This window comes from Cololabis saira, chromosome 16 (assembly GCF_033807715.1).
Source record: "Cololabis saira isolate AMF1-May2022 chromosome 16, fColSai1.1, whole genome shotgun sequence".
NCBI lineage: Eukaryota > Metazoa > Chordata > Actinopteri > Beloniformes > Belonidae > Cololabis > Cololabis saira.
This window is the reverse complement of record NC_084602.1, coordinates 5,055,985-5,075,417: the sequence shown is the minus strand read 5'-3', so window position 1 is coordinate 5,075,417 and position 19,433 is coordinate 5,055,985. Positions and strand designations below refer to the sequence as shown.

At 40.7% G+C, this 19,433-nt stretch overlaps 1 protein-coding gene across 2 annotated transcripts; it reads left to right on the top strand.

The window, feature by feature from the left end:
* The first annotated feature begins 379 nt into the window (after positions 1 to 379).
* On the top strand, positions 380 to 18,001 carry tnfaip2b (tumor necrosis factor, alpha-induced protein 2b). 2 transcript variants are annotated; one of them, XM_061743809.1, is made up of 11 exons: positions 380 to 532; positions 4,960 to 5,235; positions 6,526 to 7,186; positions 9,076 to 9,187; positions 10,405 to 10,527; positions 11,089 to 11,279; positions 11,361 to 11,487; positions 12,587 to 12,706; positions 14,142 to 14,297; positions 15,578 to 15,699; positions 17,448 to 18,001. In XM_061743809.1, the coding sequence occupies exons 1-11, from the start codon at positions 472 to 474 to the stop codon at positions 17,596 to 17,598; spliced, it is 2,100 nt and encodes a 699-aa protein (XP_061599793.1). In that variant the 5' UTR covers positions 380 to 471; the 3' UTR covers positions 17,599 to 18,001. The 2 variants fall into 2 exon arrangements, with proteins under 2 accessions (XP_061599793.1, XP_061599794.1); XM_061743810.1 differs by lacking the exon at positions 380 to 532 and adding an exon at positions 4,141 to 4,171.
* The last annotated feature ends 1,432 nt before the right edge of the window (positions 18,002 to 19,433 follow it).

Genomic DNA, 19,433 nt, shown 5'->3' with positions numbered 1-19,433 from the left:
TGTTTATGTTATAATTGCTCGGGGGTTTATGTTCTGGGTCTCTGGAAAAAGCGTCTGGAGACAACATCTGTTGTATTAGACGCTATACAAATAAAATTGAATTGAATTGAATTGAATATCGATGAACAGCAATTATCAAAATGTTTTCTGATTTGTAATAAAGTCCAAGCTAGGATACTGACTTTATAAATCATTGTATCTTGTCAAAACATGTCTTCCCCCGTGGAAATATTGAGGCCGTTCATCGCCTGAGGTCTGATTTCTGAGACTGTTCTTGCACTTGTTCTCACGTCGAGCGCCAAGTCTAAGGACGTACATATAAATGCAAGTGAAAGTGTTTCCAGTAGCATCACTTAACCAACATCCTGCCACGAAAGACTGTTTACATCTTTGCCTCGGCTGACGAGTCAGGGTGATTTATACACCTGTCAGTCTCAGCAGTCGCACTTCAGCAGTCGCACTTCAGCAGCGATGTGTGAGAAGATTTTTGTCTGTTTTCCGGGCAGATCGTGCAGATCTTTCAGACTGAAAGGTAAGAAAAGCTGTTTACAACACATGTGTGGGCAGTTAAGCTGTCATTTATTTATTTGTTCATTTGTAAGGATCCCCATTAGCTATGCCCTTAAACACAGCTAGTCCTACTGGGGTCCACACTAAAAAACAATACATTTAAAACATACAGTTAAAAAGAAGACATAAACAAAGAAAACAAAATAACACGACAAACATTAAACTTTACATGTTTACATGTAAATCATTACCTTAAAGCAAAATAACCTACATGAAACATTCCAATATACAGTGTCATCAGGGTTAATGGACGAAAGATATTAGTTCTGTTGTTGTGTTGGGAAATATAATTTCACCAGGAAACGTTAGCCCTGTAAAAACTGCCAATAGAATCATATAAACAGTAACATATACAACCTTTACATACAACTGTTTTTTTTATTTCTAGATACATGAAACAACTGTATCTAACGTGAAATCTTGATCTTCATATTATTCAAAATGACCATCAAAGTCTTCTTTCGATGAGAATTTGAATGAGTTATGGAGCAGGTTGTATTAAAGCATAGATCAAAAGTTCATACGTGTTAATGTTTGAGCATCTTAACCTGCGGGAGGAAGTGAAACCTCGACACAGCGGTGCGGAAAATGTCTAAAACCCCACTTTCATGTCTTCCTTTTGTATACTTCTCAATATATTAGAGTTTATACTTTACAAGCACAACGCAAAATATAAAACATTAAAACATCTCAATGCAGGAATAAAGGATCTAAATACATGAAATCTGTACAGTAAGATAGTAAAAATGACTGCAATCAAACCAGAAATAATGACAGATTCTGTTTTTTAAATTGGAATTTTAACTGTAAACCGATCTATCACAGGGCAGTATAAGCATGAGTGCTGTATTTACCCCCGCACAGTCGGTGTGTGGTAGAACACAAGATGCAGAAGTCACTGGTAATCTGTGGCTTGATCATTGAGGTTTGAGGGTAAAAACGGTACAAATACCTGGGGATTCATTATTGATGGGGAGCTTACATTTAAAGCACACATTCAAAATTTGGTCTCTAAATTAAGGGTGAAACTCGGTTTCTATGACAGAAACAAGGCATGTTTTTCCCTCAGAGCGCAAAAGTTTCTGATATCAGCTACACTGCAAAAACTCTAAATCTTACCAGGAATATTTGTCTTCTTTCTAGTTAAAATGTCTCATTTTTAGTCAAAAATTCTCATTACACTTAAAACAAGAGTCATTACCAGAAAAATAACTTGTTATTTGACAATTTTCACCTGTTTCAAGTAAATTTTAAATTGAAATAAGTAGAAAAATCTGCCAGTGGGACAAGATTTATCTTCTCATTACAAGCAAAAAAATCTTGTTCCACTGGCAGATTTTTCTACTTATTTTAAGTGAAAATCTACTTGAAACAGGTGAAAATTGTTTTTTCCAGTGATGAGTCTTGTTTTAAGTGTAATGGGGTTTTTTTTACTAAAATGAGACATTTTAACTAGAAATAAGACAAATATTCTTGTTAAGATTTTTGCAGTGTACTTTCCTGCCTGTTTTTGATTACGGTGATGTGTACATGTGTGCGTCAGCCAGCCGTCTACAGTCCGGTGACTCTGGTCTACCACTGTGCTCTACAGTTCATAACTGGTTGTAGCATCCCACTCACCACTGGGAATTGTACACTAAAGCTGGCGTGCCTTCTCTGAATGTAAGACGATTTACACACTGGATGACTCTGATTTATAAGGCTCTTCTTGGCTTGGTTCCTGGTTATTTATGCTATGCTTTAAGATCAAATTACATTTTGCACCTGGCTGTTCCTCGTGTTTGGACTGATTTGGGGAAAAAAGCTTTTAGTTTCTCTGCACCCTCTGCTTGAAATATGCTCCAATCTGAACTGAAACTGAAACTGACGTCTGAACTTATTTCACTTCAAGCCTTTCACTCTATTCTAAAAGACCGACAACAAGAATCCTTTCGGCAGTGCCTGTGTTTTTAAACTACATGTGCCCGTGTTTTTAAATTATTACTGAAGTTGTTTTTTATTTCCTACATGTTACTGAAGTCACCACTACTGCACTTTATTGGCTAAAACAGTTTGCACTCTCATTTTAATGTTTGTTTGGTAATTGCTATTGTTATTTGTGGACGTGTGCTGCTGCTTTTCTTGGCCACGTCACCCTTGTGAAAGGTCTTGATCTCAATGGGTCTTTTATCTGGTTAAATAAAGGTGAAATAAAAAAAAATTAAAAAACCGTCCTCTGTGGCTGCTGCATGATGGCTCTTTAAAGCAATGAATGAGCTGAATCAGTGCAAGCAGGGGGGGTCGGTGGAGGGTTGGTGGAGCGCCGCTCTGCAACGGAAACACCTGACCTCCCCTCTGGAGTGCACTGGAGCAGGGTAACGCCTGAGGGCTGAACTGAAACTCACTGTGCAGAGCCTCAAGAAACAAATGTTTAAACCTCTCCTCTCGGATCTTTCTCTCTGGTTTAGACATATGTTATTGTTGAGGAAGCAGATGAGATCTTCTTTTCTAGAAAAGAAATTGAGGCTCTGCTTCATGCTCTTTGTATATTTCTCGACACAAAGCTGTCAGAATCATCTACGGTGATAGTTACAGATTTATCAACACACTGTTTTAGAAGGACTTTTGCACAATGAGTTATTATGACAGTCATTTATCAGCCACATTTAACTTCTTTGTCACTCTTTAACAGACAGGATAACAACTTGGATAACAACGTGGATGTCAATGTGGATTCTTACAAATCAATAATCATGTCAGTAATCAGTAATAAGCAATAAGATAAAGGACATGTTCTGGATGAAAAAAACTAAAATAAAAAACAGTAGTGGACTAGGGAAGAAAGAAAGTTAGATACCTAAACAAACTGTCATATCTGACTAACGACTCCTGTTCCTTCATACTGTCAAAGCTGGAACGTTTCAGGTTGTGTGCTATCGAACACAGGGAAGTACGGAAGAGTATTAGGGCCATGCAGGAGAAAAAAATATTTGCCAGGGGAAGATTTTTTTTTATATTGTGCACTTCAAGAAAAAAGTCGAAATGTCGAGAAAAAAGTCAAAATGTCGTGAATAAAGTTGAAATACATTTAGACTTTTTTCTCGAAATTGTACTTCAACATTAATCTCGACATTTTTACTTTTTTTTCAACATTTCGACTTTTTTCTCGACATTTCAACTTTTTTCTTGACATTTCGACTTTTTTCTTGAAGTGAAAAAAAAATCTTCCTCCTCTAAAATATTTTTATTTTTCTCCTGCCTGGCACTAATACTCTTCCGTAGGGAAGTGTAGGAGGAGAGACAGACCTTTTTTTGAGGAAATCCCTTCTTCTCTTCTTTGTCACTGTTACGGGTCTTTGTTTTACTGACTTTCTGAATGTGTTACACTATAAATGAGGGGGCCACCCAAGTTGGCTGAGTGGCCTGAGAGTGTATACAAAGGTCCTTAAAGCACTGGTTCCCTCTCAGCGTTGCCCAGAGCTGCGTTTCTAAATCTGGCTCACATGTTTGGGGGGGTGTCTGGAGTTTCCACCGCACAGCCCTGCAGGGGGAGGAGCTGGTCTGTGTAAAAACCAGACCCTGACAGCAGTGAAGTCAGAGCAGCCTGCGATCAGGGATCAGGGTGAGTCTGGTCTGCATGTCTGGGACTGTAGCACGCTTGTCACACACAATTTGACTTAAAGGGGACCTATTATGGCATTTAATGTATATTTTAAACAGGCTTTGAATGTCTTAAAAACAATCTAAAGCTTGTTTTTTCTACATAAATGAGAAATTCAGCTTCTGGGCCATGTCTTTATTTTTACCGCTTCTAACCTCCTTCTCTATGAGGGCTTCTGAGTGAAAGAATCATCGGGCGGCTGTACAGACACTGCAGAATCTGGTTGCTTTCCTCCTTCTCTGAGTTGGCAGGCTGAGGGGAGACCACTTTATATATGTTAAAGCAAGAGAAAACCTGTTTTTCATTATAGACCTATTATGAAACTTTAACTTATGGGGCGGCAGTAGCTCAGGTGGTAGAGCGGGTCGTCCAATGATCGGAAGGTCGGCGGTTCGAATCCCGCTCTGTCCCAGTTTGCTGTCGTAGTGTCCTTGGGCAAGACACCTTACCCACCTTGCCCCGTGTGAATGTGTATGAATGTTGGCGATATGGCAGCCACGCTTCCGTCAGTCTGCCCCAGGGCAGCTGTGGCTACAAATGTAGTTTACCACCACTGGAGAGAATGTGTATGAATGAATAATGATTTCTGTAAAGCGCTCTGGGTGTCTAGAAGGGCGCTAAATAAATCCATTTTCATTATTATTATTATTAACTTTACTTTGTTGAGAGACATCATGTAAGTAACAGAGTATTTGAAGCAACTTTTTCTTCTCTTCTTCCAACATTTGCATGTGCATCTTTCATCTCAGATTTGTCAGGACCGTTCTCGGAGCGCTGGGCCCGTTTCTCTGCCTGGACCAGGACCGTCACCCAGCTGGATACCCGGCCAGATCCAGACATGAGGATCCGCTCAGATTCAGAGCACGTCAGGGAAAACTTGTTTGCCAGTCAGAGCAGGAGCTCCCCGGCAGGGAAGTGGTTCAGAGGAAAACTCCCGAGATTCTGGGGGAATCAGAACCCCGGTGCTGCTGTCCCCGGCCCCCCGGCGGACGGACAGCCAGCTGTTGATGCAGGACCCTCAGCTGGTGAGAGATTAGCACCAAACTAATAATACTTTCTTAAGCTTGCACTCAGCAGTGCACGGATATCCGCCGGGGGTCAACATTTGTCCTTTGTTTTAAATGATGATGCAAGTAACACCCATTTATTGTGATTTCTGGGATCTCTTTGACACTTTTGCAAGCAGCGCAGACTTCTGGAAACTATTTCAAACTTTTTGTTCTGGATCTATGGAGTATTTGAGCACCAAATTCCCCCACAAGTGTGGAAATAAATATCCCAGACTTCTCCTTGGCAGCCACTCAAATGTTTGTGTTCTCACGGAAACATTAACTGTTGGGGCTTTTAAACTCAATCACAGTTTAACCGGTAGAAGAAAAAAATACAATGGAGTGCGTTTAGAGAAAATTAAAAACAGATGGGGCCTGGAAAATCTGACCTTGTGACTGTTCTAACAAATCTTTTTTGAAGTAAATAAAGTTTGTGGAGATATGTGCGACAGGTGCTGGCCCAGACAACATTTCAATACAAGAGATATGGATAAACAAGACTGGAATACAGAGTTAAAAGGCAGGATCTATTGAGAACAGGGCTGATTTTCCTAATGATTCCTATCGACTTCAACACCTTTCTGGGCACACACTGCAAAAACTCAAAATCTTACCAGGAATATTTGTCTTATTTCTAGTTAAAATATCTCATTTTTACTCAAAAAATCTCATTACACTTAAAACAAGAGTAATTACCAGAAAAATAACTTGTTATTTGACAATTTCCACCTGTTTTAAGTAAATTTTCACTTGAAATAAGTGAGAAATAAGTTAAAATAAGTAGAAAAATCTGCCAGTGGAACCAGATTTATCTTCTCATTACAAGCAATAAAATCTTGTTCCACTGGCAGATTTTTCTACTTATTTTAAGTGAAAATCTACTTGAAACAGGTGAAAATTGTTGTTTTTTCCAGTGATGAGTCTTGTTTTGTGTAATGAGATTTTTTTTTACTAAAAATGAGACATTTTAACTAGAAATAAGACAAATATTCTTGTTAAGATTTTGAGTTTTTGCAGTGCAGAGTCGATCTTTCCAACAACATTTTTCGTTGACAATTACACCCAAAAATCGAGCCGAAGATACCTTATTCATTTTAATGCTCTGTTTGAGGACAACAAAACTCTTGAACTAAAAGCTAAATTAGGTGAATCTTTTCAAAACTTCGTTAACTTCAAAATAATGATGATCAAACGTGCTGCATTTCAGTGATATAATTGTTCTTGACTGTGTGACATTATTGAAAGAGGCTTGTTTGTCTCCTTCAGCGACCTGCACGTTTGAGCAGCTTCTGCAGGACAAGCGTTTCTTTGAGGCCAGCCGGCAGCTGATCGACAGGGAGAACCAGCTGCTCGGAGACACGACGGAGCAGGACAAACTGAAAGACTGCGCAGAAGAGCTGTCTCAGCTCCGTGCAGACCACGACGCCCTGGAAAAGATGGTGGTTCAGAGTGTGCAGCAAAGCCTCTCCCTCGTCGCTGACGAGGTCATGGACGAGGCCGCGGCCTCCGCTCTGGCCGCAGCTCTGGCGTCTGCCGTGAAAGCCGTCTACGAGGAAGAGGTGCAGGACCAGCGGTGGAAACGGAGGAAAAGTCGGAGTCCCAGCAACTGGAAGAAGCTCCACGACGCCACGCTTCGTAGTCTGGTTGAGAGTCGCCTGGACAGCCCGGTGACGAGGCTTGCCGGCGAGGGGGAGCAGTCCAGCCTGCAGCTGGACGTCCAGGCCATGGGCCGGCAGCTGAGGGAGGACCTGCTGCTGGTGGTGACGGCCCTGAAGGGCTGCTACCCCCCGGAGGCCGACATCTGCCACTTCTACGCTACGCTGTACCACCAGGCCTTCAGCACCAGGCTCAGGAAGATGGCAGACTTTGTTCTGGACGAAAAGGACTGCACGTTTGTCCTGCGCTGGGTCAACGACTACTATCCCGGGTAAGCCTTCGGTACCAGGGGCGTTTCCTAGGGGGGGCCAGAGGGGGCCACTTCAATTCTTGGGGTGGACACCAAAACTGAAAGCCATCATTACAGGACTTTATTATATTGTTGTAGTATACAGGCTCAGAAATACTTTTTTTTTTTTTTTCTAACTTCTGTCTGCATATATATTAATGGTTAATACCATGTTGGTAAAAACCTAAGGCATATATATATATATATATATATATGCATTTTTAATATATAATATCATATGCATTTTAATATATCATATATTTATTTTATTAATACATATATAATACATATTTTTTGTATATATATATATATATATATATATATATATATATATATATATATATATATATATATATATATATATATATATATATATTTTGTTTTTATTATTAGGTTCAGAAATACTTTTTTTTTTACTTTCTAACTTGTCTGCATATATATTAATGGTTAATACCATGTTGGTAAAAACCTAAGGCATATATGCATACACATATTTTATTATTAGGCTCAGAAATACTCCCTGATGCTCTCTGAAGTTCAAGAAAAAAATCGATATTGCAATATATTGTTGCGCTCTCTGTCGCAATAAATAATCGATAAACTGACGGCAAATATCAATATTTTATTACAACACACTTAATGAATTTACGCGGTTGTCACCGCACTATTGTTCATGCACTTCAATTTGTCCATCTGTACAGTGTTTACATTTACAAGACTAGGAGGCAGTGAGGTTCTATACCAGGGGTCGGCAACCCAAAATGTTGAAAGAGCCGTATTAGACCGAAAAGAGTCATCTTGTTTACATTCCTCCAGGGAGATTGTGACGGAGAGGCCTGCCAAGCCGTTCTGTCAAGGGCAATTTATAGAATCAACAATTTCTTGCAGGCAGCCCAGTAATTTTCCGTCTGCCTTTCAGTCTCTGGATCATCAATAGCAACTCCAATCAGACGAATTTGTGATCACTTCCCGCCAAGGTGTTGTCAATCTTGCCAATGAGCTCAAACACCGCAGCTAACCTGCGATTCTGTTTGACAATCGCATCTAGCTTATGGCCCTGCTCTACCAGCGTCAGAGTCTGTGCATTGGTCGCTTTGCTTGACTATTCAGCCACGTCCGGCAGCTTTGAGAGAGCCAAAACAGCTGTCAACGTTTTACGCGTTTGTCGATACACAAGTAATCCCCCTCCTCCGGTCAAGAGGACGATCAGGAGAAATCCTGCTATCAAAATTCCAATTATGAAGGCCTCTTCAACATCCTCGACAGACAGAATTTTGAGACACAAAGGCTTCCAGTTTTTGTAAGAATCCATTGTATATCCAGAAAAGAATGTCCCGTCGGGGCAAGAGGGCTCCCTTACCCCCTGGCTTCTTGTCACAAAAATTTGGTCAATTGTGCTGAGAGACCAGTTAATCAATTCCATGTTGTAGGGTTGTAGAGTTTTCGGAGGAGTGAAAAAGAAGAGTATCTGAAGACGAGACAGGCAAAGCAGTAGCAGGGAAGGTTGATAGGGTTGGAGAGGAGCAGAAAAAGCGTCCACCTTCGCTGAGAGCCTGAAGAAGAAGGAGAAGAAATATGGAAATAAAACAAGTCTTTTTCATGCAGCTAGTAACCCAAATTCCAAGTAAGAAGCACAGGAAGCAGCGCTCGGGAGCGCAAAAGTAGCTGTGTGTTTATTTATTTTCTATGAAACATTTTATACATTGCAAAGAGAAACTAATGTCAAACAGTGATGACCCCCTCGGATTGACTGTTTATGTGGAGTATATGGATCTAATATGGGTCTGAATGTCTGCAAAAGACGTCTGATTTCTGTAGCTATGCTGTGGGATGCTAACAGAGGTGCATGTCATTTCTTTTCGGCGTGTCAGAATCCTCAAAATGTCTGAGTTGACCGGCGAGATCGGTGTTGCAGAGCTGGGAAAACTGCTGCCCGAAGACACGCTGAAGTCCCTGGAGGAGCAGTACCTGGAGAAGCAGAAGGTAACCCAGCTCGGCTACCAGCACTCAGCACTGGAGTCACATATTAGTTTGTTACGGAAGAGTATTAGGGCCATGCAGGAGAAAAAATATTTAAGAAAGGAAGATTCTTTTTTATTGTGCACTTCGAGAAAAAAGTCGAAATGTCGAGAAAAAAAGTCGAAATGTCGAGATTAATGTTGAAATACAATTTCGAGAATAAAGTCGAAATTTCGCCTTTTTTCTCAACATTTCAAGTTTTTTCTCGAAGTACATAATGAAAAAAAAATCATCCCCTCTCAAATATTTTTTCTCCTGCATGGCCCTAAAGGCTGAAATATGGTTCTGCGTCAAAACGACGCCGTGCCTACGGTGTGTGGTTTGGGTCGACGCAGACCACACGCCGTCACCTGCGCCGTCACTGACGTGCACCTCCCGAAAATTGTAAGTACGCGTCGAGGCGACGCAGACCACACGCAGACGGAGAGCGCTGTGATTGGTTCGCTTGGAAGCAATGCATTTCCGGTTTCCGGTTTGAAGCAGTCGTGAACTTTCAGGGCTCTTTTCTTCGTTTATATGTGATTTCTTTTGTTTTGGTTTTTTGCACAATAGTTGTCCTTATCTCTTTGATTCACTGTAACTGGAAAAAGTCGGATAAACCATTCAGAAAAAGATCGCTAACTAGCGGCCGCGGGGGGTACTGCACCGTGGAGAAATGGAGTGATGGAGAAGTCCGAAGGGTTCACGACGGCGTCACGGTGACGGCGTGTGCTCTGCGTTGGTTTAACGCAGAACCTTAATTCAGCCTTAATACTCTTCTGTAACAAACTAATATGCATATAAAATATCAAAATGTATCTATATATCTAAAATATGTTTTTATTTTTCTCCTGCCTGGTCCTAATACTCTTCCGTAGTTTGTAGATGTGTAAGATAAACTCATTTTACAGTGACAGCACAGTTAAATCATCCATGTTTTGCTGATTTTTATTTAAAAACACATGCTCCCAAAACCAGAAATTAAAAAAATGGTAAATCACTTCAAAATGTATGGAAATCATTGAGTCAAACCTGACCAGAAGACGTTTTACCAGCAGGACAATAACAGATATATTTGTTGCAGCAGCGATGTCACTGCAGCGTCCAGGAGTTAACGCGGATTTACAGCCTCGAGGTTTATGATGATTAGGTCATGCAATGAAAAGCTTTAATGTATAAGCTGCACTTTCCCGTGTGTTCAGAGTGACCTGTGGACGTACATACACCGGGTCCTGGAGGAGGAGGAGAGGAAATGGGCTGACGGGGAGGAGCCGAAGAGAGACGACGGCTGCTACGTCAGTCCTCTGGCGTTTGACGTCATTCAGGTACTAAAGCACTTCTTAAGTTCCCAGCAGGAACGTTTACAGCTGGGATTTCTCAAGACTGCATGATCCAGTATGTTTCACATTAACTGGAGAGAACAACACATCCAGAGCACTGAGGGAAGCATTAACGCCAGTTTATTTGTACAGCACAATTCAACAACAAGGTCATTCAAAGTGCTTTACAAAGACATTAAAACATGGATAAAAAGCATGATTTTAAAAAGTTTAACAAAAAAAAAGAATAGATAAAATCAGTAGTTAAACGATGATGCGCAGTGCCCACCCAATCAGCGTCGCCATTTGTTTGCGGTGGTTTTTGAAAACCTTATGTCCATAATAACACCATGCCAAATATCAAAAACTTGTCACCAAGTGTACAATCTTTATGATTTTTGACTGATTCCCTCCCAGCTAAAATGAACAAGGAAGACGGGGATGTTTTTGCTGGAGGAAAACTTTGACCTGTTGTTTTCAAAGATCTCATTAGACTTGATAGCTGGATTAGACCGCTGAGCAGATGTTTATTACTGTCCCTGCTCTGTGTCCACCACCCACGCTCAGCTCATCAGTGGCATGGTGACAGCAGCCACGGCCGTCACAGGGAGCCAGGACAAAGCCCAGGTGTTAACGTGCAAGCTCCCAGACTTTTTATCCTCCTGGTTCAAACACTTTCAAGAAAACGTCATGAAGCAGAACGGGAGCAACAACAGAGCGCATGTCAAAGCCAATCTGGGCTGCGTGGAACAGTTCAGGTACGTTTCTGATCCGAAGAGGAGGAGATGTACTTTTTACTCTTTGCTGCGAGCTAATGATCCCCCGTGAACTCTCTGCAGGGACGTCCTTCAAAGGAAAAGTCATTTCTTCCAGGAGGATGTGCAGAAAAGCTGCCTCTGCATCCTGACCGAAATGAAGCAAGCTGTTCATTCCTATTTACTAAGTCCTGTGCACAAGACCCTCAGGGTGAGTGCATGATGCTCCAGCTCTTAGGGAGAGTTCTAACATGCATGTTAAAAAAAGAATACAAAAAAGTAAAAAAAATAAATAAATACAAATATATATATATATATATATATATATATATATATATATATATATATATATATATATATATATATATATATATATATATGTATGTACAGCACTTGGGCAGACCTCACCACCATGTTCGAAACAGAGTAGGATTCAAGTAAACACTTATCCAGTCCTACCCCTGAATCTTACATACATTCTTACATATAATGAGTTTCAATAAACCTACTTATAAAACACACATAACCAAACACCCCCACTTCAATTCAGTTCATGTATTTGTTAGACAGGGACTGTACATATTAAGTGTAAATATGTGTGGTTGTAGCAAGAGACTAATTTCCACCATTTGTCCTCGCAGTAAATTAACGCCAGACACAGAATCGGACATCAGCAGACAAAGTAGACAAGATATGACATTCATACCAACAAAAACACAACATTAAAAGATACAACAGAAATAGATAAAAATCATTAAGCAATAAAACAAGTTGCAATTGATAAACCAGTAGGTGACTGTAAAGTTAAAGTGCTAAGTGCTTAAGTGCAAGAATTTGTAAAGTGCCGATGCAGATTACACATTGCTTCTTAAAGTGCTTTAATTGTCAGATCTATAGTGCTAATGCCTATTGCAGTAATAACTATTGCAGTAATAACTATTCAATATAGTGATATAATACTCAATTATATGTATATATAAATATAGTCAAAAACAAAACAAATCAAAGCAAACAAAAAGAAAACAAAACAAACGCCCAGCATTTAGTTGCTACTATGTATGTATGTAATAATAGAAGTAATTACTATGTATAGTATTACATTATCATTACTTTACTATAATACTACAATATAATAGAGAATAGACAGCAATGGTATAACAATATACTTGAATAACTATATAAGAGTAGATATACTATATATACACTGGTTCATATATATATTTACCTCCATTTATATACATAAAAATGACTATACTGAGGTCAGACATGATAATGATGACACTAATACCGTACGTTGCTGCTTCTCACAGCCACAGTACCTGAAAGTGGGAACCAAAGACTGGCTGAAGAAGGATTTGTTTGACAACCTCCTGAGCAAGATCGAGAAAGAAGCTGTGGAGCTGCAGGGCTCGTCCCTGCCCTGTCACCAGGTGAGTGAGTGAGTGAGTGAGTGAGTGAGTGAGTGAGTGAGTGAGTGAGTGAGTGAGTGAGTGAGTGAGTGAGTGAGTGAGTGAGTGAGTGAGTGAGTGAGTGAGTGAGTGAGTGAGTGAGTGAGTGAGTGAGTGAGTGAGTGAGTGAGTGAGTGAGTGAGTGAGTGAGTGAGTGAGTGAGTGAGTGAGGCTGTGTCCCAATACTCCCCCTCATTTTCTTCACTAACCCTAACTTTTGCGCGTTCCCGTGAAGGTAGTGGTGTCCCAATTCCTCTTTTCACCTAGGGGGAGGGGGCATAACGAGGGCTAGGGGCTGAGAATAGCCCCTTCAAATCGAGGGATTTCAGATGCTGACTTGGCGAGCGAGGGGGTATGAAAATTTCCCAGAATGCTTTAGCCGTAGGCTCTGCGTCGATTTGACTCTCCGACCGAAGGCAAACAGACAGACTCGTCTCAGAGAAATAGAGAGAAATAATCCTGTGACTCGTCAGATTTGTTTTGGATGTTTCTGATATAATAGTCTTCAGAAACCACAAAGTAATCCAGCTGTTATCTGAGTAATTTACACACTTTCAGATAAAGTTGCCGAAGATCACGGCAGAATAAAGGGATTTATGGTTCCGCGTTACACCAACGCAGAGCCTACGGCGTAGGTTACGTAACCTACGCCGTAGGCTCTGCGTCGATGTACGCGGCGACGCGCGCCGTACGCCGTACCCTACGCCGTACCCTACGCCGTACCCTACGCCGTAGGCTCTGCGTCGATTTAACGCAGACCCAAACTCCGGAGCCGGCAGACAGAAATCTCTACATGTCGGAGCAAATTTCTTAACAGGCGTAGCTACAACTGTTAGATTTCATCTATTAAACCAACATCTTCCTAAATTATTCTCGCATAATGGAGACTTTGACAAGACGGAGCAAAGCTGGTTTTTATTTTGTTAATAAAGTTTGACATACGGTACTTTTCTTCTTGTTTTTTTTTTTTTGCATTTGCTGTAGGATTTTGTAGCATTTCCTGTAGCGCAGCTCCATCAGGTAGATACGTAACTCAACCCCAGCCACTATAGTATGGTATTTTACCATATATTTAGTGCGCCTTATAATGCGGTGCGCCTTACAGTGCGGAAAATACGGTAGATAGTTTTAACTTCGTTTGTGTACAGAAAGTCTGTATAAGTCGACTCACTACGTTCAATGGAGGCAAAAGGAGGAGACTCTGCTTCTAACACATCCCTATTTAGTCACAAATGTATCAGTACTTATGCAGTTCTATGGAAACATTCGATTTTGATGTAGCTCTGTTAGCGCCAGGGCTAACATGAATCCATCAATGCACATCATTGTGGCCCTCACAACGCTTTGCAGTCCTCGCAACAGCTGCAGCAGTAACAGCGTGGTCTGGAGTAACTAATGGTGGTGGGGTTGTTTCCAGGAGCTGATGGGCCAGTTCCACAGGGAGGTGACTGAGGAATACGTCCGGAAACTCCTGAGAGGAGAGCTGAAGCTGAAGAGCAGGGAGCAGCAGCAGGCGGCCTACACGGCCGTGGCCGACAACGCTGAGGGTCTGCACAGGCTTTTCAGGAAGATGGTGAGGAGGACACTAAAATGATCGGGTTTTACCCAGATGTTGCATGTTACACTCCGGCAGATGCCAATGTGCTACGGTGGCTTTAGGGAACGTTATCTTAAAAAGTAATAGAGGGTATGCATTGACGTCAATTCCCCACTTACGCCTCCTTACTCACACTGAGTGGCAAAAATGGCTGCAACTAGTGGAGAAGACGGGATAACAGCCGATTATTGGCTTAAATTAAAGGCAGTTGGACTTGACAGTGACCCGTACAGTTACCAAGAACCAGTGGTCCATGGACATTAATATTTGGTACAGTTACCCCAAGAACCAGTGGTCCATGGACATTAATATTTGGTACAGTTACCAAGAACCAGTGGTCCATGGACATTAATATTTGGTACAGTTACCAAGAACCAGTGGTCCATGGACATTAATATTTGGTACAGTTACCAAGAACCAGTGGTCCATGGACATTAATATTTGGTACAGTTACCAAGAACCAGTGGTCCATGGACATTAATATTTGGTACAGTTACCAAGAACCAGTGGTCCATGGACATTAATATTTGGTACAGTTACCAAGAACCAGTGGTCCATGGACATTAATATTTGGTACAGTTACCAAGAACCAGTGATCCATGGACATTAATATTTGGCCACGAATCCAGTTTCCTGATATTTATATGTACTTAATTTCTACGCCGGGGAAATACACGAAGCAAAGCTTGAAGGCTTACAAAAGTCTTGACGCTTGGTCCGACTTCAAGGCAGGATTTGTTGTAGAAATTAAAGTGATGAGGACACCGAACTTTATTAATCCAACATTACCTGATACAAAATGGGAACCACAAATCCACGTTTCGGTGTCTGGAATCCAGTTGTTTCTGTGAATTGCAGTGATCCATTTGTCTCTCTTAAGCTTATTTTTCGGCAGTCTGTAAAACGATAACTCCGATTTCTTGCTAAATCTATGAGTACAGTTGATCGCACAACAGCTCTTTTCCATTTTAGATTTTTTCGATTTGCTCAAACTGAAAGTCTAGTTGCATCTGTGCCATCATGCGCATTCCCAAAAAAGTGCCAGGCTGTTGTGTAAGTGAACTTGTTATGTCGGTCATTTATCATAAAGTTCAAAGTGGAAAACACCTTGTTGGTGTAACTTTCAAAGGCGAGAGATGTTCTTTGTTCCCACGGACGTCTGTTAAACAACACACACATTATGACTCCCTAGCGGTCCTGGATAGAAATGTTCTCCAGAATCTCTCGCAGCGACCTGACTCTCGTGTCATCGGCAGGGATCAAAGGAGGAGTGGCTGAAGGAAATCCTGACCATGATGGCGGAGGTGTTGAAACTCCAAGATCTTCCTGCCATACAGATGCAGATAGTCTCTCTGGGATCTGCTTATCCTGACTTCAGGTAACTTTCATCTTGTGTAATTTGGATTCACTCCAACTTTACTCCGGCCAGCTGCCTGGAGCGTAACAGGGCTGGTGCGGACACAGCGGTGTCCTGGCGCGTGTGTGTCGCATCACATCAGGGAAATGATCCACAGAGCTGAGCAGGAGCAGAAAAATGAGCTGCAAGATGAGGTGCATCATGGGAAGGCACGGTTGCTGAGAGAAAAGTGTTACTGCTGGCCAGTGTTGTGCATGAACGAGTTCAAATGAACGCGTTCATTGAACACTCTCTGTGAGAACGTTGAGCTGAACGTAACTTTTTTGCAAATAAAGAACTTGAACGTGAACTTGTTCATTCTGCAGATCATGAACTGGAATTTGAACTGTTCAGATTATGTGAGTTTCAGCTTCACTGTTTAGGTCCAATTATTACAGATTACAGGACTGTCTCAGAAAATTAGAATATTGTGATAAAGTTCTTTATTTTCTGTAATGCAATTAAAAAAACAAAAATGTCATACATTCTGGATTCATTACAAATCAACTGAAATATTGCAAGCCTTTTATTATTTTAATATTGCTGATTATGGCTTACAGTTTCAGATTAAGATTCCCAGAATATTCAATTTTTTTGAGATATGATATTTGAGTTTTCTTAAACTGTAAGCCATGATCAGCAGTATTAAAATAATAAAAGGCTTGCAATATTTCAGTTGATTTGTAATGAATCCAGAATGTATGACATTTTTGTTTTTTTAATTGCATTACAGAAAATCACAATATTCTAATTTTCTGAGACAGTCCTTCTCATTTCACCATCGGGCGGCGCGCACATTTAAAATACTCGACGAGACGACGACTTCACACTACATTACCCACAATGCAGTGCACACTAGCATAACAACGGGCACCAGCTCCATAGCCACCGCGGCCCGAGCCCGGTGCATCTTTACATGACCAGTGAAGAGAGAGACGTTGCAGACGCAGCGTCAGCGAGACGTCAGATGATGATCCTTATCATTATCAGAGGGAATTATACACATCGTCTCCGAAAGAGTCCGACTGTAAAAATCTAACCTTTCTGTGAATTATGTCCAGCTGCACTGAGAAAACAAGTCCGAGTTTCTGCCTCGTCAACTTCAACTTTGAAACGTCTTGTGGAGTTCCATCCGTCCAGTGTGAGAAAATATCTGCAAGTCCTTGATAATCAAACAAAGTCATCATGAGATTTACAGCCTCTGAGGAAAGTTGAAAAGCCACCAGGACAAAACATGATTGTATAGTTTAACAGTTTTAGGATAGGGGGGCGTTTCATTCGTACTTCTCACCTAAAGATATTGAAATGAACTGAATTTGAACTAGTTCAAAGTGAAAATGGTGAACTATGAATGTGAATTATTCATTTATAAACTATGTGAACTGAACTTTGAACTAGTTAATGAGAAGTATGAACTTGCACAACCCTGCTACTGCAGCTCAGAGATGAGAAGGGTCAGTCCTGCTTCCTGACTCCAGCGTTCTGCTGCCTGACCTCTGACCTCACACACATCCATCACACCTCTCAGGCGGAACAACAAACCTGCGTTAATAGAAACGTGCCGACCTCTGGACTCAGAACTTAAAAACACGCAATCGATCTCAGCTTTGATCTGTGGCTGGATTTATGGAGACTCATCTTAATTCAATGTTTGAACAACGTCTTCAGTGGTCGTCGTAATTCAATCTCTATTAGTAACAAATGTCTGTTTCTTTTCTTTTCCTCTCCAGCGAAAAACATGTTTCAGCTCTCCTCAAACTGAAGACGAACGTCTCCAAAGCCGACAGGAGAACCGTCAAAGAGACACTCTCAGACACTCGGAGAGAGTCGAACGCCGGCGCCGCCGCGCCGCCGTTCTTCTCCAAGATCGAGGTCAAGTGAGCCGTTGTTTGTCTGTTGCTTCCGTGTAGGGATTTGAACCTCGTAAGCTGGATTTTACCGAATCATAAGTCAGTGTGGCATTTGACACTGTGTGTTTTTGAAGATGTGAAACTGTAAATATCGTCGTTATCTGTGATGCACGTAAAAGAAAAGTGTCTCAAGTGCAATAACTGCTGGAGGATACGTGTGTGCTGTCTAGGAGACGCCTTTTAGTCCTTGTAAATCTGTGTTTTTGTAAATCTCTGATTGTGCACATTTTCATACCAGTTTTAGAAATTATTTTTGTATCATGTGTCTTGCAAAAGTAAAGTATAAAAGAAAAGAACATGTGTTTATGTGTGTGTGCATTACCTCAAATGTTCACTTGTACGTCTGTATTTACAAATAAATGCTCGAAAAACTTTGCTTTGCATTTATTACAGATTTTATTGTTAACAGTTAAAAACATGAACAAAAAAGCTGATAGGATTTGCTCCGTACTATTTCTATAAGTTTCAGCGCAACAATGTCCTACAGTTGGACATTTGTAGTTAGTTTGGTAGAAAACCTTTTAACTCTTTAACTCATCTAGGAACAGGACAAAACTTCAAGGATTTTTGTTTTTGAGCAGAAGCATAAAAACGGGGCTGAGTTGCCACAGATCACATTCTTGTCAGCGTGCCGACATACAAAATGGATGTATCACACTTCCCAAATATTTGAGCCAATGACAACATCCTGAAGCTCCGCTGGGATAACGACTAAATCATCAGTTATCGTTGCACGCCAACCATCGTTGATTAGAGCAAACACAGGTACAGCCGGGTGACACCTTACAGTCAGCTACGCAAGTTACCGCTTAACCAATGAGGAAGTCAATGTGGTTTAATTACTGGGAGACTAAAGAGGAAGCAAGAACTAGTTAACCATTTCTTAATCTTTAAGTTGTGAGTACGTTTTAAGACTAGTAATAGTTAAAGATTGAGTCAACTTAACTAACCATAAATGACCAGAAAGCTGCTGATTATTTCCTGACATTAGCCATTTAGGCGTTACCATGGCGACGACTGGGTGTAGGACGTTCCTACATTAATGAATCATAGGTAAAAATTAGTTAATGATTACGTTTGAACTGATCGTACTGATCTATCTCCACACCAGTCATGAATTAAGCCTGATTATATAATGATTTAAGTCTTATATATATATAGAATGTCATACATTCTGGATTCATTACAAATCAACTGAAATATTACAAGCCTTTTATTATTTTAATATTGCTGATTATGGCTTACAGTTTAAGATTAAGATTCCCAGAATATTCTAATTTTTTGAGATAGGATATTTTAGTTTTCTTAAGCTGTAAATCATGATCAGCAATATTAAAATAATAAAAGGCTTGCAATATTTCAGTTGATTTGTAATGAATCCAGAATGTATGAGATTTTTGTTTTTTTAATTGCATTACAGAAAATCACAATATTCTAATTTTCTGAGACAGTCCTGTGTATATCCCCTAAAAGGGAATTTTTCCTTACCACTGTTGCCTTATACCCAGTTATACCTCAGTAAACTGGGTATAATGAAGGACTTTATCAGGGTATTATCAAAGCTGCCGACCCTCCAGGTTTTTCCTTTTCTTTACTTAATAATTCCGCCATCAAACAGCTTTAGACAATTCTGGGAAATCATCAACTCCCTATTTTGGGAAGTGAGGGGCTCCCATCGAGCCGAGGAGTTTCCACTCTGTTTACTCGGAACAGCAGGTATAAGTCAGTCCTACAAGTCGGGAAAGGACGTGTATTTTCAGAGGTTGTTGGGGGAAACCGTTGTTGGCATGTGGCTTTTTTCCAGGA